Source organism: Agelaius phoeniceus, chromosome 15 (assembly GCF_051311805.1).
Source record: "Agelaius phoeniceus isolate bAgePho1 chromosome 15, bAgePho1.hap1, whole genome shotgun sequence".
Classification (NCBI taxonomy): domain Eukaryota; kingdom Metazoa; phylum Chordata; class Aves; order Passeriformes; family Icteridae; genus Agelaius; species Agelaius phoeniceus.
The window spans coordinates 1873854-1901498 of NC_135279.1; the positions used below are offsets into that span (position 1 = coordinate 1873854).

The 27645-nt window shown below is 53.1% G+C and overlaps 1 protein-coding gene across 1 annotated transcript; it reads right to left on the minus strand.

Annotated features, from left to right (window-relative positions):
* Positions 1-2027: 2027 nt before the first annotated feature.
* Positions 2028-26902, minus strand: ADRB2 (adrenoceptor beta 2). The gene is made up of 2 exons (XM_054642976.2): positions 25461-26902; positions 2028-4699 (listed from the first exon to the last, which is right to left on the minus strand). The coding sequence occupies exons 1-2, from the start codon at positions 26632-26634 to the stop codon at positions 4665-4667; spliced, it is 1209 nt and encodes a 402-aa protein (XP_054498951.1). The 5' UTR covers positions 26635-26902; the 3' UTR covers positions 2028-4664.
* Between the last annotated feature and the right edge of the window lie 743 nt (positions 26903-27645).

The window sequence follows — 27645 nt, forward strand, 5'->3', positions numbered from 1 at the left end:
AGATGTGGGGTTTAGCCCCAGACCCAGCCAGATGTGGAGTTTATCCCCAAATCCATCCAGATGTGGGGTTTAGCTCCAAATCCAGCCAGGTGTGAGGTTTAGCCCCAAACCCAGCCAGATGTGGGGTTTATCCCCAAATCCATCCAGATGTGGGGTTTATCCCCAAATCCAGCCAGATGTGGGGTTTAGCCCCAAACCCAGCCAGATGTGGGGTTTATCCCCAAATCCATCCAGATGTGGGGTTCAGCCCCAAACCCAGCCAGATGTGGGGTTTATCCCCAAATCCATCCAGATGTGGGGTTTATCCCCAAATCCATCCAGATGTGGGGTTCAGCCCCAAACCCAGCCAGGTGTGGGGTTTTTAGGAACCCGTTTGCATCTGGAAGCGATGGGGCTGCCAGAGGTGACGGCGCCAGAGCCTCGAGGAACAAACGGGACAGGAAAGGAGAGCCAGGAGTGGATGTGCGGGTGGAAAAGGGGGCGCTGGATTCCTGGGAGGATTAAAGTGCCTCGTAAAAGAGCCTCATTCAGGCAGCAAGCGCTGACATCCCGGCTTAACAACGCTCTTTAGAGGCCGTTTGAGAAAGGTTTAAAGCTGCCGTAATTCATGCCCATGGCTCGGACCATGAAAGGATGAAGAGAGGGTTTATTGCAGCCATCTCCTCACAGCCCTTTGCTCGCAGGGTTTAGGAACTTCAGGAAGGTGTCTGGACACTGCTGGGCTGTCTGGGCTTGTGTGGGCTCTTGGCAAACGAGGCTCACACTGCTCCAGTCCCAAAACACAGGGCTGAGCCCAGAGCCCTGCAAATGCAGGTGGGAAGGTTGGGAGATGGAGAAAATCCCTCCTGGGGGAAATCCATCCTGGAGAAAATCCATCCTGGAGGAAAATACACCCTGAGGGAAAATCCATCCTGGGGAAATCCATCCAGGGGAAATCCACCCTGGAGGAAATCCATTCTGGGGGAAAATCCCTCCTGGGGAAAATACATTCTGGAGGAAAATCCATCCTGGAGGAAATCCATCCTGGGGGAAATCCATCCTGGGAGAAATCCATCCCTGCCTGCAGGGGTTGGACAAGGCTCTGAGGTGGGTGGGTGGCACACAAGGGGACTTTGGGAATGTCCACAGACAGCAGGGATGAGCATTTTAGCAGGGGGTGGCTCCACAGGCACCTGTGCAGCTTTTCAGGCTGTCCTGTGAGAAAATTCCCAAACTCTCCTTTTCAGGCTGTCCTGAGATAAAATTCCCAAACTCTCCTTTTCAGGCTGTCCTGGGATAAAATTCCCAAATTCTCCTTTCAGGTTGTCCTGGGATAAAATTCCCAATTTCTCCTGGCAGTGCTGCCTGCAGCTCCTGCCAGGGCAGTGTGAAACCCCAGGGTGCTGCTGCCTGGAGCATCTTTATGGATTAGGGCTCTCCAGGTTCTCCACTGGTTTTAATTGGGATGATTAATTGTCTCATCATTAATTCAGTTGGAAATGTGTCATTTTGATGATTTCCTTGTTTGGGGACCGATTTTTTCCCCTGGCGAACGCTCCTGAGGAGCTGCAACGCTGTCACTGCCACCCTGCCCTGGCTCAGCCAGGAGAACAGCAGGGATGGGGAGGAGGAATTAAGGAGCTGATCTGGAGATTTAAAGGAGATTTGGGTGAAGAACCAGCCCAGGGGACAGCACAGGGCCGCAGCACTGCAGGTTCCTCTGCTGCTATCCTGTGAAAGCCTTGGCATGCTCAGCACCTTCATCACCCTCTTTTCTCCTCCTGGGTTTGTGCGGTGCCTCCTCCTCCTGCAGCCCCACCCCAGGGCCCTGCTGCTGCTCAGCCTGGTCCCACAGCCCATTTTCACCTGCAGTTATTGGCACCCATCACCCCCCAGCATCAGGAATCCCTGCAGGGCTCTGCCCTGGCGCACTCTGTGCTCGAGCCCCCTGCTTTTCCTGACTGCATCCAGCCCCTCGCAAACTGCCCTGGCATTCCTGTGTTCCCACCATCCAGGGGCAGCTGGGAAAAAGAAGAGTGGGAAGAGCAGCGCTTTCCATTCTTTATTGGTGGAGGAATTTGTTCAGTGACAGGAGCAGAGCTGGGACCCTCCCCGTGGTGCTCCAGCTGCACCCAGAGCTCCCCAGGGCAGCTCCCCATGCAGGGCTGCAGCTCCAGCCCCTGGCTGGGCTTCCAGGCAGGGCAGGGCTCAGTTCCCCACACGTTCCCAGTACATCCCCACAGCAATGCTGGAGCATCCCCACTGCCAGAGCTGAGCTGGGCTTTGCTGGGCTGAGCACTTGTCCTTGCCAGGGATTGCTCCCCACAGGATGGTTTGGGTTGGGAGGGACATTAAAGATCATTTCATTCATTAAAGATCATTCAATTCATTAAAGATCATTTAATTCCCACCCCTGCCATGGGCAGGGGCCCCTTCCACTATTCCAGGTGGCTCCAAGCCCTGTCCAGCCTGGCCTTGGGCACTGCCAGGGATCCAGGGCCAGGGATGGGAGCTCCTTTTCAGCTCTTACAGAACCACAGAATGGGTTTGCTTGGGAAGAACCTCAAGGAGCACCAAGTCCAAACACCTCCCACAGCAGGACCTTCAGCAGGAGGTGGCTCCTGGAGTGCTGGGAGGTGTCCCTGTGTCCTGCCCCTCTGCTCAGGGCCCTCACACAGGCCTGGCTCTTTGTGGGGAGGGGGCTCCTTTAGCAGCTTCACATCAAGCAGCGAGACAATAAATAAATAAATAGGATTGCACTGGAGGGAAAGGTTCTGCAGCTGGAAGCCCGAGGGGGAAGGTCTGAGATGGGGCTCCCACAGTTCAGTACCAGCTCAGTGACCACAGAGCTGCAGCTGGGCCACCACCTGCCAGTCCAAGGTGCACGTTTTTATGGTTTCCAGCCAGTTTTTCCTGCTGTTTTCTGCCTGAGGCTGTAAGTCCTTCCATCTCTTCCTCTGTTTGATGAGTTTTCCACAATCCAGAATCAGGAGCTCGGTGTGCTCCTTCCCACAGCTGCAGGAGAGGGATGGATGCTGTGCCATGGATGTTGTGCCATGGATGTTGTGCCACGGATGCTCTGCCATGGATGTTGTGCCATGGATGTGCCATGGATGTTGTGCCATGGATGCTGTGCCATGGATGTTGTGCCATGGATGTGCCATGGATGTTGTGCCATGGATGCTCTGCCATGGATGCTCTGCCATGGATGCTGTGCCATGGATGTGCCATGGATGTTCTGCCATGGATGTGCCATGGATATTTTGCCATGGATGTTTTGCCATGGATGTTCTGCCATGGATGCTGTGCCATGGATGTTCTGCCATGGATGTGCCATGGATGTTGTGCCATGGATGTTGTGCCATGGATGTGCCATGGATGTTGTGCCATGGATGTGCCATGGATGTGCCATGGATGTGCCATGGATGCTGTTCCATGGATGCTGTTCCATGGATGCTGTGCCATGGATGTGCCATGGATGTGCCATGGATGTTGTGCCATGGATGTTGTTCCATGGATGTTGTTCCATGGATGTTCTGCCATGGATGTTGTGCCATGGATGTTGTGCCATGGATGTTCTGCCATGGATGTTGTGCCATGGATGTTGTTCCATGGATGTTGTTCCATGGATGTTCTGCCATGGATGTTGTGCCATGGATGTTGTTCCATGGATGTTGTTCCATGGATGTTGTGCCATGGATGTTGTGCCATGGATGCTGTTCTGTGGATGTTGTGCCATGGATGCTCTGCCATGGATGTTGTGCCATGGATGTGCCATGGATGTGCCATGGATGTGCCATGGATGTTTTGCCATGGATGCTGTTCCATGGATGCTGTGCCATGGATGTGCCATGGATGTTCTGCCATGGATGTGCCATGGATGTTTTGCCATGGATGTTTTGCCATGGATGTTGTGCCATGGATGTTGTGCCATGGATGTTCTGCCATTTCTGAGCCTCAGGTGGGAAATCCTGGCTCCCAAATCCTGGCTGGTCCTGCTGAAATGTGACTTCCTGCAGGGAAAGGATTGCCAGGTCCCAGCCTTCCCAAGGCAGGACAGTTGAGATTTTTGTGGAGCAAGGAGAGAACAAAGGCCCCATTCCTGCCCTGTGCCAATCCTCCTGCTCCTTGGTGACTGTCAGGGCCATCCATGCTCTTAGAGGAGAAGAGGTAGACAGAGAAGACACCAGAAGGAGAAACAAGCACAGAATAAATCAAAGGAATCCTCCACGCTGCTGTCTCTTGGTCTTGGACAGATTCCTGTTGCAGCTGGATCCCCACCCAGCAGGGGACAGGCTGCCATCACCTGCTGGGCTCCTGACCTGGCCCTGAGACCTGGCTGTGCCTCCTCCAGTCCAGCTGGAGCCCACACTGGGCCTGGTGCTCCCTTCTGGAAAGGCTTTTCCAAGGGGAAAAACCCCTCAGCACGTTTGCCATGGTCTGGACACCCCCTCCTTCAGTTCCCGTGGCTTCCCGGTGTCCTCCAAGGCTCTCAGAGCCTCTCCTGGTCCCTTGGTGGTCCTTGCCCAGCTTCTCCTGGCGGTGGTGGGTGGTGGGTTGGGATGAGGACCTTGCCAAGGCAGTCACTTCCCACAGCATCCCCTGGCTCAGGGAGGAGAGGCTGTGCTCCCACTCCATCTCTGCAGAGCCCTCACAGCTCAGGGTGGTGAGCAACAGAGGTTGGTTCAGCTCTCCACCATTCCTGGGCATCCAGGGATCTCTGTGGGGGGACAAAGAGAAAGGAAAACAGCGTTAATTTAGCACAGAGAGGTTGGGAAAGAGGAGGGATTCGGATGCCAAAGCCGGGAGAGAGAGATTAAACCTCTTTCCTCGATCGTGGAGATAGGAAATGACTGACAAGCCAGATGAAAAAATGGGAAATTAATTCAGAGATAGAGAAAGGAACAAGTACAGAATATGCCAGTGTTTTTATTTTCTGGAAGTGATATTTTTTAATAAGGACATGTAAAAGATTATCATCTGTGTGTGTAGGAGAAGAAAACAGCTTTAAAGCCAAAATGGGTCTGCAGAGAGGTAAAAAAAAACCCCATATCTGTTCTTTGGGAACACAATGCCTCTCTTGGAAGAATTCTGGGTATCCAAACTAGAGTTGTATTTCTTGTGCAAATCAAGGATGAAGTTGCAACGTGACAGGGATGATTTGCACCAGTTTCCCTTGCCAGCATCTCTTAAGAAACATTGTTTGTACTCCATCTGCCCTGCAAATTGTGTTCACCCCTCCTTTTTTCCTTCCTTGCTCCCTTCTTCCCCTCCTTCTTCGTTCCCAACCGGTGCCAGGGCCTCCCCATCCCCTCAGGGAAGGATTTACTCCCAATATCCCACCTCTGTTGATTTGAAGCCATTCCCCCTTGTCCCATCCCGACAATTCCCGAGGAAAACCGGAAATTTTGCAGATTATGAGCTCTTCAGGAAATCCCTGTGTGAAATAATCCCAGCTCTGCAATTCCAGCAATTTCCACAGGCAGCATCCCTCAGGGCACCAAGGAGCAGCAGCTTGTCCAGGGTGGACAATTCCCTTTCCAGCCATGCAGGATGGGTGAGGGCAGCTGTGCCTTTGGGCACCGAGCAATGCTGAGCACGCTGGAGTTTCTCCAGAACAAATCTCTGGAAATTCAGGGTGAGGCTCCTCTGCCCTTTTTCATCAGCTGGGAGCCCGAGGCCTCTTCTGCAGCAATCCTATAGATGGTGCCTGTCAGCTTCCAAGGAAACCTGAACCTTCCCCACAGCTCCCAGGGCAGAGCCACTGGTGGCGTTCAAGTGGGGAGGAAAAGGGGACGCTCCAAAATAATTCCATTTTTTGTGCTCAGGAAATGGAGCCACAGAGCTCAGCAAGGTTCTGTCTCCAGCTCTGCATCCCTCACCACTGGGGTGGTTTAATTAATTGCTGCTGTTGTAATTAGGGAGTTTTGCTCATTATGATGGTGCTGCTCATCACCCCCATCCCTCCAGGGGCTCAGATCCTGGTTTGGCTTTGCCCAGGAAAACAAAGGAAGTTGATGATCCTGGATATCTCACCACAAGGTGGTCACAATAATGGCTCTGTGGTGCTCCAAATGCAGGCCACACAGTCTGATAGGAGTTCTGGAATGTTCTGCCCAGGAAGGTGAATGGAGTCCCCATCCCTGGGTGTGTTTAACAAAGCCTGGATGTGGCACTGGGTGCCAGGGTTCAGTTGAGGGGTTGGGGCTGGGTTGGACTGGATGAGCTGGAAGATCTCTTCCAGCCCAGTGATTCTGTGAATTCTGTGATTCTGTGTGTGATTCTGTGTGATTTTGTGAGATTCTCTGAATTCTATGTGTGATTCTGTGAATTCTCTGTGTGATTCTGTGAATTCTGTGATTGTGTGTGATTCTATTCATTCTGTGTGATTCTGTGAATTCTGTGAATTCTGTGATTCCGTGTGATTTTGTGAATTCTGTGAATTCTGTGATTGTGTGTGATTCTATTAATTCTGTGTGATTCTGTGAATCCTGTGAATTCTGTGATTCTGGGAATTCTGTGAATTCTGTGATTGTGTGTGATTCTATTAATTCTGTGAATTCTGTGATTGTGTGATTCTGTGATTGTGTGTGATTCTGTGACTGTGTGTCATTCTGTGATTCTGTGAATTCTGTGATTGTGTGTGATTCTATTAATTCTGTGTGATTCTGTGAATCCTGTGAATTCTGTGAATTCTGTGATTGTGTGTGATTCTGTGAATTCTGTGAGATTCTGTGACTGTGTGTCATTCTGTGACTATGTGTGATTCTGTGAATTCTGTGAGATTCTGTGACTGTGTGTCATTCTGTGATTCTGTGATTCTGTGATTCTGTGAATTCTGTGTCATTCTATGAATTCTGTGAATCAGTTCCAGCCAAACCCACGGAACAGCTCTGCCATCAGCTCTGCCCCCCAGAGCAAGCCCTGCCTTGCTGCTGAGTCCCAGGGCACGCTGAGCCCGAGCTCCTTTGCAGTAAATCAGCAGCAGGGCTCTGCAATGAAGGAACCAAACTCCTTTGCAGTAAATCAGCAGCAGAACCCTGAAATAAAGGAATCAAACTCCCTTCTGCAATTCCAGCGCGGCGCCGACGTCAGCGCAGCCATCCCGGATTTATCCTCGTGTCTCTGGGAGAGGATTTAGCCCTCCCTGATTTATTCCCCTGTAAAAGTGAGGTGCAGGGGGAGGGGGTGTGCAGCAGGCCCTGATGGAAGGCAGGGCTGCCCAAATGGTGGCAAAACCCCAAGAGTTTTTATTTATGGGCTCCTCTGTGCAGAGGGAGCAGGGCTGGGAGATGGCAGCTGGAATAAACAGCACAGCCCTGCTCCCAAACATCTGCCTCGTAAAAGCACAAAATCAGATGTTGTCCTGGAATGCTGCTGGCTGCTCCCAGTGACACGGACAGAGCACAGCTCGCCTGACCCCTTCCAACATTTCCTCTGCCCTGGGAGCTGAATTCCTCAAGGTTCACAAGGCAAAGCTTAATACTCAAACCAGAAGTTGGCTGAGGAAACCTTGCAGCCTCTGGTAATGAGCAGTGCCTGGTCACCTGTGGGAATCCTGGATTCAGCAGGATGGATCAGCCACACCCCACCAAGCCAGGGGTGCACAGCCTTGTTAACAACTTCCCAGCTGGAATCCTCTCCTTTCCATTGCCTTATTTTGGTTCAGGACACTCCTAGGAGAGGTGGAAGCCCGGTGATGACGTTATTGGTCATTAGTCCTAATTAATCCCGGGCTCAAGGACAGCCATTGCACAGGGTGAGGAGCTGATGGGAAAGTCAGAATTCCCTTTCCAGTCAATGGGAATGGATTGCTGCCCACAGAGTCACGGCAGGAGCTTGAAATGGCTCCCAGGGGACATTTCCCAAGGGGTCAAGGAGAGGATGAAGAGGAAAACAAATTCTCTGTGGGTTGTCTTAGTGCTTTGCACTAAGTGGTTTTGCAAATCAGCAGGAACAGCAGTGACAGGACACAGAGAATGGCTTCAGACTGACAGAGAGCGGGGTTAGATGGGATGTTGGGAAGAAATCCTTCCTTCTGAGGGTGGGCAGGCCCTGGCACAGGGTGCCCAGAGCAGCTGGGGCTGCCCCTGCATCCCTGGCAGTGCCCAAGGCCAGGCTGGATGAGACTTGGAACAACCTGGGACAGTGGAAGGTGTCCCTGCCATGGCATGACATGATTTTTGAGGTCCCTTCCAACCCAGACCATTCTGAGAATCTCTGATTCCATCAATGTTATATTTGCTTCACTCCATTTGAGCCCTGTGCCCTGTGGAATCTCCACAGGAGCTGGATGTCCACGGACATGGAGCTCCCTGCAAGGCAGCTGAGCAGCTCCTCCCCAAGCAATCCAGGGATCCAGGGTGGAATGAGGGCAGAGCAAGACAGAATTTCCTGCTCCAGCCCTCCAGGAACCAGGAAAATCTGCCAGCCTTGCCCTGCACCGTCTGCACCTCCACGGGGCTCTCACAACCCAGCCAAGCCTGGCACAGCCCTCTCCAGACTGTCCCCCCTTTCCTTTCCTGCCTCTCCAAGCTTTCCCTGGAAACTCCTGCTATCTTATCCTGTTTCTGCAACCTGTCATCCCCCATGTGCCAGCAGCTCCTCCTGGAACATTTAAACAGCATCTGCTGCAAGTGCAGAGCGTGAGAGGAACCCCAGGGCTCAGCAACAGGAGAGGAACCATCAGGTGAAAGAAAAACCTGTGAATGCCTGATAAAAAGCCAAGGTGCAGCATAAAAAACAACCCCAGAGCGTCCCAGTCCCAGATTCAGTCTGGTTTATGATCACTTTTGTCTAGGAAAGGAAAAATTCCAGCTCATCCTTCCAGTTTGCTGTGCCAAGCCCAGCACAGCCCAGCTGAGCTCTTGGTCCAGCAGCCACAAAGCCAGACTGGGACATAAATTCCCAATTCTTAGCACATGTCCAGCTTTCCCCACGAGCCAGCCCAAACTCACTCCACGTATCTGCTGCTGCCTGTGGCATCAAACTTCTCTGGAGGTCCAAGTCCTCTGTGCCCTTCATGCCCACCTGAGGGGTCTCCCAGCACTGGGATATCACTCAAATCCACCTGAGGGAAGATCCCTGGCTCCCACACTGGTGCAGCTCCATTCCTAAACCCCAAACCTGGATTTTCATCTCCTTTGCTGAGGAATAGTGTCCCCATCAAGTGCTGGGTTTGAAGGACTCCCTTTTTCCAGGCAGAGGATCATCCAAGCACCTCTGGAAAGCAGCCAGGGCGGGAACAGCTGCAAAGCAACAGGCTTTTAAAGGCTCTGTTATCCCATTTCCCTCTCCTTCCCTTGTCCCAGCTTTTCTGAGGGGATTTTTCTTCTTTGTTCAGTTCTGGGGAAGTGGAAGGACGCTGCTTGCTTTGGCTCCTGTGGGGTTTGTGAATCATTTAACAGAATGAATGTTGTTCCCAGCAGAGGGACAAGGGACCAGGGATAGAACCATGGAATGACTGGGGCTGGAAGGGACCTTGAAACCATCCAGTGCCACCCCTGCCATGGCAGGGACACCTCCCACTGGCCCAGGGGCTCCAGACCCTGTCCCTGGGCACTGCCAGGGATGGGGCACCCTCACAGGGAAGGGTTTAATCCCAATGTCCCCCCTAAACCAGTGCAGGCAACACTTCCCCTTGCTTTGTGGCACTGTCATTTCCTTTCCTTGGTGTGATGCCAGCAGAGTGTAGATGTGTCCCTAAGCCTGGCTTACACCCAATTTCCTCTGCAGATATTCCAGCGAACACTGGACTTAAACCCAATGAGCAGAACAACCTTCTCCCTGGAGGAGCAACAGGTCCCCTCCTCCCCCTGCCTTGGGCTGCTCACAAAGGAAAATCTGGGATGGAATTTGGAATTCTCCACCTGCCTTTGGGCTCCTCACAAAGGAAAATCTGGGGTGGAATTTGGAATTCTCCACCTGCCTTTGGGCTGCACACAAAGGGAGATCTGGGATGGAATTTGGAATTCTCCACCTGCCTTTGGGCTGCACACAAAGGGAGATCTGGGATGGAATTTGGAATTCTCCACCTGCCTTGTGCTGCTCACAAAGGAAATCTGGGATGGAATTTGGAATTCTCTCCTCCATCTTCCTTTGGGCTGCTCACAAAGGAAGACCTGGGATGGAATTTGGAATGCTCCACCTGCCTTTGGGCTCCTCACAAAGGAAGACCTGGGATGGAATTTTCAATTCTCCACCTGCCTTTGAGCTGCACACAGAGGAAGATTTGAGATGGAATTTTGAATTCTCTCCTCCATCTGCCTTGACTCCACACAAAGGAAGATCTGGGATGGAATTTTGAATTCTCCATCTGCTTTTGAGCTGCACACAAAGGAAGACCTGGGATGGAATTTTCAATTCTCCACCTGCCTTTGGGCTCCACACAAAGGAAGATCTGGGGTGGAATTTGGAATTCTCCATCTGCCTTGACTCCTCACAAAGGAGGATCCGGGGTGGGATTTCATCTCCCTCCTGCCACAATCCAAGCACAAAGCTCTGCCAAGCTGCTCTCCCTGGCCCTGCTGGGGCAGGGGGTTCTGGTGGGGTGCTGGGATGATCCCCAGGGTTCTCTCCCCGTTCCTGCAGCCCTGGGGAACCCAGAGGCAGGAGCACTGCTGTGTGCCAAGCTCAGGAGGCCATGGAATGCCAAAAGCATGGAGACGCCACCAAATCCTCCCAAGAAAACCACAAACATTGATCCTCCAGGTGGGAGAGAGCCAGGGATCTGACAGAAATGGGATTATCAGCAGGTGCCTGTGAATGCCTGGAGGGGATCCACACCAGAAACATCCCACATTGTAAGAAAGCAGCGTTTGTGAACATTTGGATTAAAAATCCTTCCCCAGGCCTGGCGTCATCGCTCGTGGAATCCAGCCCTGAACTCTGATTTCCTCTGACTGCCCCAAGGAGTTCCTGGAAAACTTGTAAATGGACTTGGGGTGGTCAGCTTGATTGTTTTATGCAAAATACCTCAGCGTCAGGGGGAAATGCAGAAGGATTTTTATTCTAGGAAATCCAACAGTGCCTGGGGAATGAGTGCTCAGCCCGGGGTTTGCTTCCTAGCACAGAACCCAGGGATATCCTCTCCACCTGCTCATGCTGCTGTCTCCCACCTGGGGACAAGGAGAAAATCTTCTGTTGCAGCCTGAGCAGCGTGTCCTGACTCTCAGGAATTCCCTGCCCAGGGTGGAGCATCCATCAGCTCTCCCTCCATCCCCTCCTCATGGAACTTCAGGGATCCAAACACATTTATTTCAGCCTGCAGGAGTGGCAATTCCTGCAGTTCCTGGAAATTCCTGCAATTCCTGCAATTCCTGGCAATTCCTGCAATTCCTGGCAATTCCTTGCAATTCCAACTCATGGTTCAATCACCAGATTTTGGAGGATGCTGCTCCTGAGGAGTTTTGTGGATCTTCCATCCCATTAAATCAGTGACAAGCAGGTCAGGAATGCCCAATTACAGGGGCAGGGAGAGGGACAGAGCCCCAGCTGGCCTCTTGTGCAACACATCCCCACTAACAGTTTCCAAAGCTGCTGCAGAGCTCAAACCCCATTCCCAAAATCCCCTCAGGCAATGGCTCACTTGGAAGTAGCTGCTACTGAGAGAAAATCCCGATTTTCCTCTGATCCTTCTCACCCACATCAAAGGGTGGAGCACAGGAGTTGTGCCAAGGCCTGGCAAACACTGCCAGGGCTGAACCTGTGTGGGAAAGGCTCCATCCAGCACGGCTGGGCTCACCCCAAGCTTTGCTTTGGTTTGGTTGGGCTCACCCCAAGCTTTGCTTTGGTTTGGTTGGGTTCACCCCAAGCTTTGCTTTGGTTTGGTTGGGCTCACCCCAAGCTTTGATTTGGTTTGGTTGGGTTCACCCCAAGCTTTGATTTGGTTGGGTTCACACCAAGTTTTGCTTTGGTTTGGTTGGGCTCACACCAAGTTTTGGTTTGGTTTGGTTGGGTTCACCCCAAGCTTTGGTTTGCTTTGGTTGGGTTCACCCCAAGCTTTGCTTTGCTTTGGTTGGGTTCACCCCAAGTTTTGGTTTGGTTTGGTTGGGTTCACCCCAAGCTTTGGTTTGGTTTCGCTCACCCCAAGCTTTGCTTTGGTTTGGTTGGGCTCACCCCAAGCTTTGCTTTGGTTTGGTTGGGTTCACCCCAAGCTTTGCTTTGGTTTGGTTTGGGTTCACCCCAAGCTTTGCTTTGGTTTGGTTTCGCTCACCCCAAGCTTTGCTTTGGTTTGGTTTGGGTTCACCCCAAGCTTTGCTTTGGTTTGGCTGGGCTCACCCCAAGCTTTGGTTTAGTTTGGCTCACCCCAAGCTTTGGTTTGGCTGGGCTCACCCCAAGCTTTGTTTCAGCACAGCCCAGCTGGGCTGGCAGAGGGTGCTGATGCTATCACAGGCAGACACAACACCCAGCAGCCAGGCAGGGCCAGGCACCCAGGGCTGTTTACCCATCACACCTGGGCAAACACTGCCTGTTTTCACAGCCCAGCTCCCAGCACCAGGGCTGGGCTCTCTGCTCTGCTCCCTGGCAAGCCCCTGCTGCAGGGACTGAGCAAATGGTTGGCATCTATCAGGGAGATATAAAAAGATTTCCCTGTGGGGTGGAGCTGGTGATCTCATGGTTCCAGTCACGGTGACCTGCTGCACTTGATGGATGCAGCCCTTGCTCTGTGCCCCTGGCAGCAACATCACTGCTGGAGCCTGGGCTTGCCTTGTCCCCTTCTGAAAAATGAGTATTTTATGATTGCTTTTTGGTATTATTAAATAGTAATAATAATAATAATAATAATAATAATAATAATAATAATAATAATAATAATAATAATAATAATAATAATAATAATAATAATGTTGTGAAATGTTATATGTGTTGTGTCATAAACTTATTATTAAAATGCAGTGAATATTAAAATGAATATTATACGTGTTGTGTTAGAAAGTGATGCTGTATTAATTCTCCTAACTAGTGTGTTAAATATAGTTTTAGGTTACTACAAAATGTTAAAATAGAAACTATGCTATGTAGGAGACTTTTCTAAAGAAAGGACTCGCACTGAGGTAGCAGCCACAGGACACCTGAATATTTCAGAGAAAGGGAATTTATTGCCCCATTATCAGGACAAATGTACTTCTTCCCACCTTGTTCTGCAGGACGATGCTGTCAGGATTCAGAGGAAGAAGCTGACACTGCCCAGACAGAATCCTGTGTTTGAATGGAATTTATGCATCATGTATGAGGTGTATGAATATGCAACAGGTTATTGTTTTTAAGGGTTAATCCTCTGTTAACGTGGGTCCTTTTTCAGGCTTATTTTACCCAGAAAGAGGTACCCAGACTGTCTGTAACTCCTTGTTTCTATTGTCTCATATTGTCCTAATTCAAATTGTCCAAATTATTCCTATTCTAATGGTATTCCTATTTTTATAACCATTTTATTGCTATTAAACTTTAAAATTCTTAAAAACAATTTAATTGGCGTTTTTCACGCTCCCTTTCCAGGGCAAGCCCCAGCTCTCAGCAGAGCAGCAGGGCCAGTCCCTCCTCCTGACCCCAGAGATGGGGCTGGCAATGACACAGACACTCCTTGCAGGAGGAAGAGTGCAGGAATGTGCCAAAAAGGCAGGGGCGGGATGCTAAGGGCACACAAGGTTTTCATTTTGCTCGTTCATTTACTGCAATTTCCCTCCCGTTTAGGGAGGTTGAGAAGCCCAGCAGTCACCCGAAACCTCATTTGGAAATGGGTGGTCCCAAGGCTTGTGTAGGAATCTGAGGAGAGTTCAAGGGGCTCGCTACAGCCCTCCGAGGGTCTGATATGGGAGATTTTTTTGGCGTGTTTTATTTTAAATCAGCTTCATAGTTATGACAGCACCGAAATCTGAGGGACCCCAGAGCTGGGGGAATCCTCTGGTTCCTCCACACCTGGCCCTGGGCTCACTGCAAAGGCAGGAGGGCAGAGCAGGGCTCAGGATCACATAAAGTGGCCAAAAACCCCCCTGTGCTGTGCAATGAGAGTGGTTTCTGTGCACAGAGATCAGCAAGAGGGGTGTGGGAATAACTGAACTTCCCATAAATTACTGGGAGCCAAACTTGAGTGAGCTCCATGTAAGGAAGATGAAAGGAGGAGCGGGTGGGATTTATTCAGCTCCACGCATTTATTCAGCTCCATTACTCTCACCTCCAAAACCAGTCCAGCAGCCCTGTAATCCCTCAGCAGCTCATCTCCAGATTGTCTCTATTATTAACAACAAAGGGCTCGTTATTCCCATCACCATCCTTTGAAGGAGCCGTGGATGGGGGTGAGGATTCCTGTGGGGAAAGCAGGGTGGAGCAGGAGACACAGATGGAGGAGGTGATGTCCCTCTGCCTTGGCAGGGGCAGGAGACACAGATTTAGGAAATTATGTCCCTCTGGTTTGTCCCAGACTCTTTTATCCGGTTAAGAAGTGGACACCCCTCCCTTCTGCAAAGACACAGCCTGAAAATCTTCCACTTCTGAGCAGGATAAACCATCCCTGGGTCTGCGCTGGAGCAGAGAATCCCTTCAGAAACCCACAAGTTTCTCTTATTAATTGTAACAAAAAAGAATTGGAACTCCTGGCTAAACCCACAGGGATTTATTTCCTCGAGCAAAGCCCCAGAGGACCTGGCTTGGCTGTTCCTGGAATTACCACTTGTACAGAAATTGCCATTATCAGCCTGGGACCTGGCTTGGCTGTTCCTGGAATTACCATTTGTACAGAAATTGCCGTTTTCAGCCCCATTTGCATTGATGCAATGCACCCTCAGATGAATCACCCAGGGGAGGGGAAAGAGGAAAGCTCCTGCAAACACAACCTGGTCCATCAGGGAGGAGGAGAATTCAGCAGGTACTGAAAGTCCATGGAACAAGCTGGCAGGGGCTGCAGACACTTCTAAAGACTGAAAAAATACAGCATTAAATGGATTTCTACTTCTGCCAGGCAAGGATTGCACGTTGGGAGGGAAGGATTTTAGGGGTCCAGCTCTGAGTCCCATCCCCTCTGTGATCTGGAAGATCTCAGTGTCTCATAGCCATCCCCAAAAGCAGCAAAGGAAGAGAAGGGTTTTATCCTAAAATAATACAACATAAAATGGTTTTCTACTATTGCATGGCAAGAGTTGCACGTTGGGAGTGAAGGATTTGGGGGTCCAGTTCTGAGTCTCATCCCCTCTGTGATCTGGAAGATCTGGTGGCAGCTGTCTCACAGCCACCCTCAAAAATGGCAAAGGTAGAGAAGGGTTTAATCCTAAAAAATACAGCATAAAATGGATTTCTACTGCTGCCAGGCAAGGATTGCATGTTTGGAGTGAAGGATTTGGGGGTCCAGCTCTCATCCCCTCTGTGATCTGGAAGATCTGGTGGCAGCTGTCTCACAGCCACCCCAAAAGCAGCAAAGGAAGAGAAGGGTTTCATCCTAAAAAATACAACATAAAATGGATTTCTACTGCTGCCAGGCATGGGTTGCATGGCAGGTCCTGGCAGGGGGCAGAGGCAGGTCCTGGCAGGTGCAGTGGCAGGTGGCACTGAGCTGGCCTGTGAGTCACCAGGGCACAGACTGGTTTCTAATCTGGGCCCTGGTGTTTGTCACCATGAGCAGGGTGACACCTTCACGCTGCCTTTCTCTTTTCCTGCCACTGACAAGGCTCAGACAGGGCTGAGGAAGTTTTGAGGAGTCACACCCAGGGCCTGGAGGGACATTTTGGCCTTTCCAAGTGCTGTGTGTGTCTCTAACAGCACAATCTCTGCTCAGGGACTGCACAACCCAGGCAGCTCCTTCTCAGGGTGGCCATGGCCCCTGGACAGACATCCCCATGCTCCAAGGGCTCCTGTTAGTGGTGGCACCCAAAGGTTCCTCACTTAGCATGGCTTTTTCTCTAAAACTTAATTTTCCTTGCGATAATTTGTGGGCTGGGTAATGAATAGAACAAACACCTGAAAAATTCAACAATGCGTGTCGCAAATCATCTGAATTTTGCAATGCCTAATCAAGGTGGTCTTTTTTTCAGGGGAAGGAAAACCTATTCCATTATTAACAAAGGATCTCTCTCAGAAGTGTCCCGTTGAAAAATGGACATTTGGACCATGGTTTGCATCCCTAATACAGCCAGGGTCCCTCCCAGGCCCCCAGCCCGTGGGTTCCCACCTTCCCATGGGAAGTCTGGAATTCCCTGGGGCACAGTGAGCTGGGGGTCCCTCCATTCATCCCCTGGGGCTGCCCATGGATCAGCCACCTCAGCAAAGTGACAGTGACAGTGACAGTGACAGTGACACTCATGCTCCCAGGGAAACAGCAGGGCCACAGCCCTGGTCACACAGGAAATCTGCATGGTGCACATACCAACAGAGGTGACAATGCTGGCCTGTCCCTTCCCAACACACCACAGCTCCTGGCTGGCTTTGTGGAGACCTCAGGATGACAAACAAAGAGCAAATTAAGACCAGCAAAACTCCTGGGAGTGATGGTGATGCCAAAGCCCAGCAGCATCCCAGGGACCCAACCCCTTCCCACAGCCCTTCCATGGGGAAAAAAACCATTTCCCCTTCAACTGTCCTGGCTGGCAAGGTGGTCAGAGGCTGAGCTGGATTCTCTGAGAGGTCCTTCCCAGCCTCAGTGGCTCTGTGATTCCCCATTCCCACCTCCTTATCCCCGAGGCCAGCAGGGACAGGGCGGCTGTCCTGGTTTGTCTCCATACCTGTCACACACTCACCCCAAAGGCATCCCTGGCTCCAGCATGACAGGAACGCCTGCCCCACGCCCTCCCAGCCATGCCTTGGCAGGCAGCAGGGCAGCCCTGAGAAGGAAGCAAAGCTACTGCTCATTCCAGAGGCAGCCATCATCCCCCAGAGCTCCGGGAGCACAGAGGGGACGTGGCAGGGCACAGGCACCAGCCAGGCTGCCTGCCTGAAATGCAGATCCTGGACAGAAACACAGACCCACAGAAACACAGATCCACGACAGAAACACAGATCCTGGACAGAAACACAGATCCTGGACAGAAACACAGATCCTGGGCAGAAACACAGATCCTGAACTGAAACACAGATCCTGGACAGAAACACAGATCCTGGACAGAAACACAGACCCACAGAAACACAGATCCTGAACTGAAACACAGATCCTGAACAGAAACACAGATCCTGGACAGAAACACAGATCCTGCCCTGAAATGCAGGTCCTGTCCTTAAACACAGATCCTGCCCTGAAATGCAGGTCCTGCCCTGAAATGCAGGTCCTGCTCTCACAGCATTTCCCAGCCCTGCTTCCTCTTCTGCAATCCATTCCTTTCCTCTCCCTCCCTTTCAGGGGATCCAGCCTCCTGAGTTTCCTGCTGGTGCTTGAGTCATTTTCCCTCCTAGGACTGATTTCTCATCTTTAATTGTTTCTCCATCTTTTTACACTCTCCTTGGGCTGTAGTTTACTTTGTCTCTCTATTTGGTTGCATCCATCTTTCCACGTAACAATTCTCCATCGATTCCTTCTCTTCCCACCACCAGTCTGTGCTGGATTTATGACTTTCATGGCAGAGCTGATAGGAGCCTCGTTGGACACCCAAACCTGTCCTAAAAGAGTTCTCTATAACTATTTATATAGTTATATATAACTATATAACTTATAACTTATATAACTTATAACTTAAGTTATAATAAGATAACTTATTATCTTAAGTTATTATTAAGATAATAACTTAATTACCTTAAAGCCAGTCCTTATTTCCCCTGAGGATGGCAGCAGCCCCTCCTGGCTCTGATCCCCCAGGAATGCCAAGGGAAAGGCCTTAGGGAGCCACACTGGCAGAGCCTGGGGCTCACAAACACAATCCCCCTGGTTTTAGGGATCTCTCAGCCCTAAAAACATCCCCCAGTGGCTCAGGGAGGCCCAGGCTCTTCAGCCTCAGCCCAGGCCTGAGAAATGCATAAACAGCAAATGGCCTCTGGGGAGGCCCTGCCAAGTCCTTTCTCCCTCATGTAAATATTTTTTCCTCTCAAGTGTATGCGAGTGTGAAAAACCTCTCCTTAATCCTCTTTTTTTTTTTCTGCCTGGCTGAAGGAAATGCTTGTTCATCCCTGGGTGGGAACAGCTTCATCTTGATATCTTGCAGCTGAAGCAAGAACCACGCTGCTGAAAACATTTCTTATCACCCCCAAAGCCACAGTGGAATCAGATAAATGGTGCCTGTCAGGACTTGACCTCCTTGGTGGCTGTTGGATGCAGGTCCCATGGGACAGCACAGTGTGAGGCAGCCTTGAAGACTTCAGAAGCAGTGCAAAACATCCCTGGGGTTTCAGGATTCCAGAGTCTGAGAGTCCCACTCTGTTGCGTTTGACACGTGAGTGGAAATGTGTGGCTTTTTCTTTCTGAGAAAAACTGGAGACCTAAATAAGTTTCTTGCAGTCTGGCCTTCAGATGAAATGTCTCAGTGGGAGCTGTGTGTGTTTTCTGATGGTGGTGGTGAGAGGAAGTGTGTCTGCACGCAGCAGAGCTGGTGGCAGCCCCAAAATATCTGTGGGGGAACTGGGTCAGTTCGCAGGGGAATCTGTTCTGACTTCTCAGAGCTTTCCTCCCTCTCCATTGCCCTCACCTGCTGGGGAAGGCTGGGATCAGGCTGCCACCCTCTGCTCCAGCCCTCTGAGCTGAGCTCTGCCTCACGAGGATCAGGACTTGTTGCTGATGGTGGTTTTTGGGAGGAGCAGTGTCAGCAGCACAGCCAGCCCTGCGATGCTGAGATAAACCTGAACCAGCCTGGCCTAGGGCTGAGGCCTCAGCAGAGCCCAAATCCTGCCCTGAGCCCTGCCTTGACCCCAGAGGGGCTCATGAGCTCCTTCAGAGAGCCAAGCCAGGCTCAGAGCTGCCTTCAGATGCACCAGCAGCTCTACAGACAGAAAAATCCCTTTGGCACAGCTCTGAGGCAAGGGGAGCTCTGAGAGCAGGGAAAGCACAGCCCCAGGGGGATTGTGTCTGTGAGCCCCAGGCTCTGCCAGTGGGGCTCCCCAAGGCCTTTCCTGTGGCATTCCTGGGGGGATCAGGGCCAGGAGGGGCTGCTGGCATCCTCAGGGACAATAAGGGCTGGCTTTAAGCACCTTTTAAGCCCAAGCACCTTTCCAGGTGAAATGTTCCCTGTCAGGAATGTCCTGTTGTAACAGGGATGGGGAAAGGTGGGTGGCAGCTCCTGCTCCCCCACGGATGCTGAAGGCCTGAGTGATGTTTTCCTCCTGCAGTCAGCCATGGCTGGGGCTCTCCATCCCTTGAAAGCACAAATTATTGTAATTTGGCAGGAAGTGCCTGCTGCAATCTCCCTGTCTGAGCTGCACAACAATTCCTTGCTGCTGTTTCTGGAAAGGAGAAGCCTCAAAATGTGCAGGGCACAGTGTCCTCTGCTGCCAAGGCTTCAATCCGTGGCACAAAGGACACAAAATCCTCATCATTGCACCATTCTGGGCTGGCATCCTGCTTTGCATCACTCCTGCTCTTTCCTCACCCCCGCCTGCAGCAGGAGGGGCAGCAGGACACCGGGTAACAGAGACCAGGAGGGAGGTTGGGACCTCTCCAGACAAACACCTCCAGGAGCTTTTCCCAGATGAGGCAACCTGGGGCAGGCAGGGCTGCTGCTGCCACCCCCTTGCTGCAGGACAGGTCACCCCCTCACCTTCCCCCAGCCCAAATTCCAAACCCCCACAGCTGGGGAGGCTGCAGCTCCCTCCCAGCCCCGGGGGATGCTGGCACTGGTGGCAGCAACAGAGCATTAAACCCTGCCAGCTGCTGGGAGTGCTGCCACAGGGGCACAGGAGGGCTGCCAGCCCAAACAGGGAAGCAGGTGGGTTTTTAAACCCCTGTCTGCAGATCCTGGTGGGAGGGGGAAAACCAGAGAGTGCTGAGCATCCACAGCCTCCTCCCCTGCCAGGGCTCAGAGCACTGGAATAATAAATAATAAATAAAATAGCAAATAAATAAAATTAAAATTAAAATTAAAGTTTAAATTAAAATTAAAATTAAATTTAAATTTAAGTTTAAATTTAAATTAAAAAAATAAAATATAAAAATGAATAAATAATGAATAATGAATAATGAATAACAAATAACAAATAATAAGTAATAAATAATAAGTAATAAATAATAAATAAATAATAAATAATAAATACCAAATAATAAATAATAAACGATAAATAATAAATAATAATAAATTAAGGAAGTTTTTGTCCACACTGTGTTTCCTCCCTGCTCCTGGAGGTGTTGGTTTTCTTTAATAACCCCTGAAGGATTCACTAGGAAAATGCTGGGAAATATGGGAGAAATTGGCTTTAAGCAAGGACACTTGACTACAGCATAAATCCCATAAATCCTCTTTATTTCAACACATCAGTCAGTAGGACCTGCAGTAAATACTTGGAGTTTTGAACATAGAGATCTTCATCTCTGTACTTATCTGGCACAGCAAACCCTTTACATTTCCTTGTTTATGTTCAGCTCTAAGTATTGCTGTATATAGATAATGGATACACACACACAGACCTGTACGTGCACTTGTGCAAAAATGTCCTTACCAAGGACAGGAAACAAGTGAATATTTCCCAATCCACTCTCCCTGGCACTGGAAATACTGCACAGAAATCCAGCTGGGTGCTCCTGCCATAGGGAAAATGGCAAAACTGAAGTTGCATGCATGGAGAAGCAGCAAATACACTTTTTTTCATGATGGAGAAAGTTAAAAAAAATCTCAGTGGCCCTTAAATTCTGTGCTTCAGCACCTTTACACACAGCAATTCCAGCTGCCAGATCCAGGGGAATGGGGTTTTCCACACTCCTAATCTCTGGTCCATTTTCAAACATTTGGGGGCATTTAGGAACTGAAATCTCTGCCCTTCCTCTCTGCTGTGCTGGGCCCTCACCTTCAGCTGAGCCCCAGGGTGGGGTCTGTGGGAAATAGTAAAGGTAAGCTCATTATAAGTGAGTTTTTACCATATTTAATTGTCTCAGCCATGCAATGAGGCTGATGCTGCATTGAAAGCTCAAAGAACATGAAAACAAACTCCAAGCACAGGGTCCAGCTCCACAGGTGAGGCTGGGGCAGGCACAGCCCTGACAGTGCAAGTTGCACCTGTGGGCAGTGCTGGAATGCAGGAATTGCTGAACAATTTGGGATTTGAGGCACTTTGGGAACAGCCACTCCTAAAAAGGCACTCGAGCCACACTTCCAGGCGGGGATCTGCACCCAGAGCCTTTTGCCTCCTCCCTGTTCACTTCCACATCTCCCCAGGGCCACAGCGAGCAGCATTTCCAGCCCTGGCTGCCCAGGCAGGCTCACGAGGGGAAGGATTGGTGCAACCCAGCAGCTTTCTGTGCTGGGGATGATGGAGCAAAGACAGCCCTGCTGTGCAAACTGCAGCTCCCCAGTCCCAGGCAGCAGCCACAGCCAGGCCAGGCTTTTGTAACAACACCCAAGCTGTGTTTGTGATGTTCACCCCACCAAGACTTTAAAAACAAAAACAATCTGCTTGGCCAAGGTGGATAAAAGCAGTGAATGCAGGGCCAGGCTCCAGCTGGCTGCACAGCAGCACCTGGGGGTTGTGTCCCCTCTGTCCCCTCCTCTGTGGCAGTGGCACGAGGTACAGCCAGCAGCACAGTGTTTGCTTCAGCCTGCTCTGTTTGCTGGGAGAATTTAATGTTTGTCACTGATTTCCCTCTAATGAAGTCACCACCGTGTGTTTTATCAGATGTGTTCAACCTGAGCCAACTCTGCCTGTGTAAAATCCTAAAATCCAATTTAAACAGCAACTCCTGACTCCAATGCTCCATTTTTTAATATGTCTATAAAACTTTTCAATATAAAATATTTTAACAGGGTTTAGTTGTTTTTTTTCCCCAACCATGGAAAGATTTGGCTTTGGTGGTGCCATAATATTTTTTCCTCCACTATTTCTCTCTTTTGATTCCAGCTGCCCCCAGAACTGCACAGTTTATATTTCACCAGTTTTACTAATGTTGCCTTATAGGAAAGAAAGCAGTTCTTCAACACCCAGACTCCAGGGCAAGCTTGAGGTTTCCTGGCAGTGCAGCTGAGCTTTGCAGCACCGAGTTCATTTGTCCAGTGCAAACAGCCCAAAATTCCCTGTCCCTTCCACAGCCACGTGCTCTGGGTGCTGTTGTGCTTCTGCAAATAATCACTTGCTCATCTCTCAGCTTTGGCTACCCACAGCCACAATATTTGAAGTAAGAAGAGGAAGCCAAAAAAAAAAGAGAACAATTATTTGGACAACAAACCCTGCTCCGCCAGCGCTACCGAAATGCAAATAATCCATCATGGTGAAAACACAAACCACAACAGAGATGTGGGCATGGGAATTCCCTGTGCCACAGGGCCCTGCCTCAAACTGGGGAGACTGGAGCCTGCTGGGGGCTGGCCTGGCCCCAGCACTGTGGGACACCTCACCCCTCTGTGCCCTCTCAAACCCACGGTGCCCTGGGCATGGCAGAGCAGCAGGGACTGGCAGCAGATCAAGTGACAGAGGAGATAAAGCAAGGCAGAGATATTGATCTCTGCAATCAGGAGGTTAATGCTCATTTCCCCTGAATGCTGGTTAATAATCACAGCCTGCAAGGAGCTAAATTGCATCTGCAGCCCCTGGGTGAGTGCCTGCACTGAGTGAGTGCCTACACTGAGTGTATTCCTACACTGTGTTACCTGCACTGAGTGTATTCCTACACTGAGTGTATTCCTACACTGAGTGTATTCCTACACTGTGTTACCTGCACTGAGTGTATTCCTACACTGAGTGCCTGCACTGAGTGTATTCCTACACTGAGTGTATTCCTACATTGAGTGTATTCCTACACTGAGTGAGTGCCTACACTGAGTGAGTGCCTACACTGAGTGTATTCCTATACTGAGTGTATTCCTACACTGTGTTACCTACACTGAGTGTATTCCTACACTGAGTGAGTGCCTGCACTGAGTGTGTACCTGCACCGAGTGTGTACCTGCACCGAGTGTGATCCTACACTTTGTTCCTACACTGAGTGTGCACCTACACCGAGTGTGTACCTGCACCACCTCCCCACCCCTGCACATCCTCTGAGCTCTCTCTCAGTGCCAGTGGAGCATGGAGTGAGCAGTGCTCGACTGCCAGCCCCTCTCCATCCCTTCCAGCCCCTCTCCTGCCCTTCCATCCCCTCTCCATCCCTTCCATCCCTTCCAGCCCCTCTCCTGCCCTTCCAGCCCCTCTCCATCCCTTCCAGCCCCTCTCCATCCCTTCCAGCCCCTCTCCATCCCTTCCAGCCCCTCTCCTGCCCTTCCATCCCCTCTCCATCCCTTCCATCCCTTCCAGCCCCTCTCCATCCCTTCCAGCCCCTCTCCATCCCTTCCAGCCCCTCTCCATCCCTTCCATCCCCTCTCCATCCCTTCCAGCCCCTCTCCATCCCTTCCAGCCCCGCTCCTGCCCTCCTCCTGTCCGTGCTTACCCGCGGGGCTGCCCCGCGGCCTCTCACACCACAAAGTGTCACCGTGTCACCCTTCCTTGGCACTCCGAGCCCCTGGGGCACTGCTGGCACCGCTTCCCGGGCAGCAGGTGAGGGCAGGGCGGGCAGAGGGCGAGGGAAGGGCTCCGGGCACATTCCCCGTCCCTGCTGCGCTGCTGGGCTGCGCAGGGGACAAGAGGAGCCCAGGCAGCCACGGGGCTTGGGGAGCACAGGGCTCCTGGAGCTGCTCCTCCTCCCCAGGCAGGATCAGGAGCACTTTGGGACAGAGCAAAAGGAGCAGCAGGAGTTCCCAGAGCGCTGCGTTTTGCCCCGAGAGCTCGAGCAGTTTGTGGCCACACCTGGAGCAGCAATGTCCCCTCCCGGCCGGGGGATTCCCTCCAGCCCTGCCGGCACCAGCGCTCGGGGCGAGTGCTCAGAGCAGCCAAGGGACTCCCGGGGGTGTCGGCACCAGAAACCCCGCTCCAGAAACCCCGCTCCAGAAACCCCGCTCCAGAAACCCCGCTCCAGCCCCGGCTCCTCCGGGACGGGCACGGCTGCCCCAAAGCCGCTCTGCCTCCCCCTGCACCGGGACTCAGCCCCGGGTGGCCACTCGGCACCCACACAGGGCTCCCGGGCACCCAGCGAGCCCCGCACCCCAAAACTGACCACGACAACGACAATGCCACCAACAGCCCCGTGGTGCGGGGCGAGCGCATGGAAATGCGGAGGGTCCGCACACCCGAGCATCCCCGAGCATCCCCCGGGACACCGCGGCTCGAGAGGTCCCGGCAGCAGCTTTTCCTACCCCTTTCCCGAGAATTCCTGAAAGAACCCGGCACTGCACACCCTGCCGGCCGCGGGTCCAGCGTGTCACACCGGGGTGAGCCCCCAGCCCAAATCAATGCTCCTCTCCAGCCTGGGACTGTTCTGTCCTATCCTAGCCTATCCTATCCTGTCCTATCCTATCCTATCCTATCCTATCCTATCCTATCCTATCCTATCCTATCCTATCCTATCCTATCCTATCCTATCCTGTCCTGTCCTGTCCTGTCCTATCCTATCCTGTCCTGTCCTGTCCTGTCCTGTCCTGTCCTATCCCAAGGGACCTGCAGCCGTGCCGCGGTCGGAGCGGCGCTTCCAGGGTGCCACGGAAAACCCGGACCCCGTCCCGTGCCACCTCCCCCGGCTCGCTGTCATCTGAGACTCGCAGTTAAACAAACCGGGCGCTTTACGAGCTTTTGGCTGGGCTGTGACTGTAGCCGGGTGTCACTCGACTTCCCAGTGCCGCATTCCTGAGTCCCACAGTCACAGGCTCACATTCTAGGCAGACGCTCCGTTTATTTCTATCGTTATTTTTTTTCCCCTACAGAAAGTCCCGTAGCACTTGGCAGAACAAAACCCCAGAGAGCATTCACAGTTTCTGGGCTGTGATCAAACTGTCCCAGAGCCGGCAGCCCCGAGCCCGCCCCGCTGCCTGCATCCCTTCCCCGCCGCTTTGTCGCAGATCAAATTCAGGGGTTTTGCCATCTCCGCAAAGTGCCCCGGGCTGCACAATCGTGCCACCCCCGCCCCAGGTGCCCTCCTGGCCAGGAGGGCTCCCAGAGCCACCAGCGGGGCGGTGACAGGGCACCGGCAGCAGTCCCACCGGGGCAGGGGCGTCCAGCCCCGCTCCCGGCTCCCAGCAAGGTCGTTCAGTCCCAGGTCACTTCAGTCCCGGCCACGGCCAGAAAGTCCCTCTGGGGACGAGCATTCTGCACAGCCTGGCATCCCCCACCCCCTGAGGGACCCCCGCGTGGTGCCCCAAACCAGGGGAGCTGCCAGCAGCCCCTCTGCCCTGCCAGGGCCAGCCCCGCTTGGCAGAGCCCGAGTTTGGGGTTTCTCGCAGCTGTTAGGCTTTAGTCGCTCTCTAGAAAAGAATCACTATTCCTATGAAAAGAGGGCGATTTTCCTTGCAAAGGCTCCTCCGCGCAAGCCCCGCCCGAGCCCCCAGCACCCTCCCCGGTGGGCACAGTACCTTTGCCGTGCAAAAAGTCCTCGGGGCGAGGGAAGGAGCCCTCCTCGCAGAGCAGCTGGCAGGTTTTATCCGGGGCCAGGGGGTAGCCGTTGTCCTCCTCGTTGTAGTCGCTCCTGCCGTTGCTGTTGGAGTAGCCGTTGGCGTACATCTTGAGGGCGGACCTGCGCAGGCACAGCAGCTCCTGGAAGGCGTACCTGAAGTCGGGGCTCCGGCAGTAGATCAGGGGGTTGAAGGCAGAGTTGACGTAGCCCAGCCAGTTCAAGAGGATGTACAGGTACTTGGGAATGATGTTGTCCTGGATGACGTGCACGATGTTGACGATGAAGAAGGGCAGCCAGCACAGCGTGAAGGTGCCCATGATGATGCCCAGGGTTTTGAGGGCCTTGTGCTCCTTCAAGAAGAACTTGGAGGAGCGGCGGTGCCCGGCTCCCCCTTTCTGCTCCTGCTCCTTGTTCTGGGTGTGAAACCTCCCCTCGCTCCTGTCTATCTTCTGCAGCTGCTTCTTGGCCACCTGGAAGACCCTGGCGTACACGAAGACCATGACGACGAGGGGCAGGTAGAAGGAGATGATGGAGGAGGCGATGGCGTAGGCTTGGTTGGTGAAGAAGTCGCAGCACATCTCGTCCTGGTAGCAGCGGATGGCATCCTCATGGTCTGCCCGGTACCAGTGCATCTGGATGGGCAGGAAGGACGTCAGGCCCGACACCACCCACACCACCAGGATGACCACACGTGCCTTGCCCTTGGTCAGCAGGCTCTGGTACTTGAACGGGGAGGTGATGGCGAAGTAGCGGTCCACGGCAATCACACACAGCGTCTCGATGCTGGCCGTGACGCACAGCACGTCCAGAGAGGTCCAGAACTCGCACCAGAAGTTCCCAAACTTCCACATCTCCATGATGATGTGGCAGGCGCCAAAGGGCACCACGGCCAGCCCCATGACCAGGTCGGCACAGGCCAGCGAGGTGATGAAGTAGTTGGTGACGGTCTGCAGGCGCTGGAAGCGGGCGATGGCCGTGATCACCAGCACGTTGCCGAAGACGATGGCCAGCACGATCAGCGACATCAGGATGCCCATGCCCACCATCCACACGTCCCGTGACACCGTGGGGTCGGCGGCGCTCTGGTTGGCGCTGGCGTTGCCCCCGGGCAGCTCCGTCCCCGCCTCGGCCATGGCCCGGCGACAGTCCCGGGGCGGCGGGGGAGGCTCGGCTCGGCTCAGGGCTCCGCTCGGGGCTCCGCTCGGGGCTCCGCTCAGGGCTCCGCTCGGGGCTCCGCGGCCGCGGCGCCGCTCCGGGAGCCGCACATGCGGCACAGCTGCGGGACAGGCGCGGGGCCGCTCGGCTGTGGCACCGGGCACCGCTCCGCTCCCGGCCGGGCCGTGTCCCAGCCGGTGTCCCAGCCGTGTCCCTGCCGTGTCCCGGCCGTGTCCCGGCCGTGTCCCAGCCCGTGTCCCAGCCCGTTAGGCGCCGCGGAGCTTTTTAAGTGACAGCAGCCCGTGACATCAGCCCGCCGCAGCCAATGGCGGCCGGCACCGCACCCCGACCCCCCCGCACCCCGCGGCCACCCCCGCCTGCCCCACGCGTGTCCCCGCCCCGTGCGCTGCATCCCCGCCGTGTCCCCGCAGCCGCTCCGGGTGCGCTCCCCTTCCTGGCGGTGCTCTCCTGTCCCCTGCCCCAGGGTGACAGGAGATCATCGCCCTGTGCGCTCCCCTTCCTCTCGGCGTTCTCCTGTCCCCTGCCCCAGGGTGACAGGAGATCATCGCCCTGTGCGCTCCGCTTCCCCGCCGTGTCCCCGCACCCCGCTCCGTGCGTGCTCTCCTCCCTCGCGGGGCTCTGCTGTCCCCCGCCCCAGGGTGTCAGGAGATCACCCTCAGTGCTCCTTTCACTGCCGTGTCCCCGCCGCCCGCTCCATGTGTGCTCCCCTTCCTCCTGTCCCCGGCTCCAGGGTGTCCCCGCAGCCGCTCCGTGTGCGCTCCCCTTCCTCTCCGTGCTCTCTTGTCCCCGGCCCCAGGGTGACTCTGTGAGCTCCTTTCACTGCCGTGTCCCCGCAGCCGCTCCGTGTGTGCCCCTGTTCCTCGCGGTGCTCTCCTGTCCCCGGCTCCAGAGTGTCCCCGTGTGCTCTTTCCCCGCCCTGTCCCCGTGCCTCCTGCCCGCAGCGTCACCGATGTCCCCACGCCCCCCGC

Coding starts and splice junctions, on each gene's coding strand:
- ADRB2 (XM_054642976.2), bottom strand. CDS start 26,634: ATGGCCGAGGCGGGGACGGAGCTGCCCGGGGGCAACGCCAGCGCCAAC. Junction 4,700..25,460: donor GGACTTTTTGCACGGCAAAG/GTACTGTGCCCA, acceptor GTCCCCCCACAG/AGATCCCTGGATGCCCAGGA.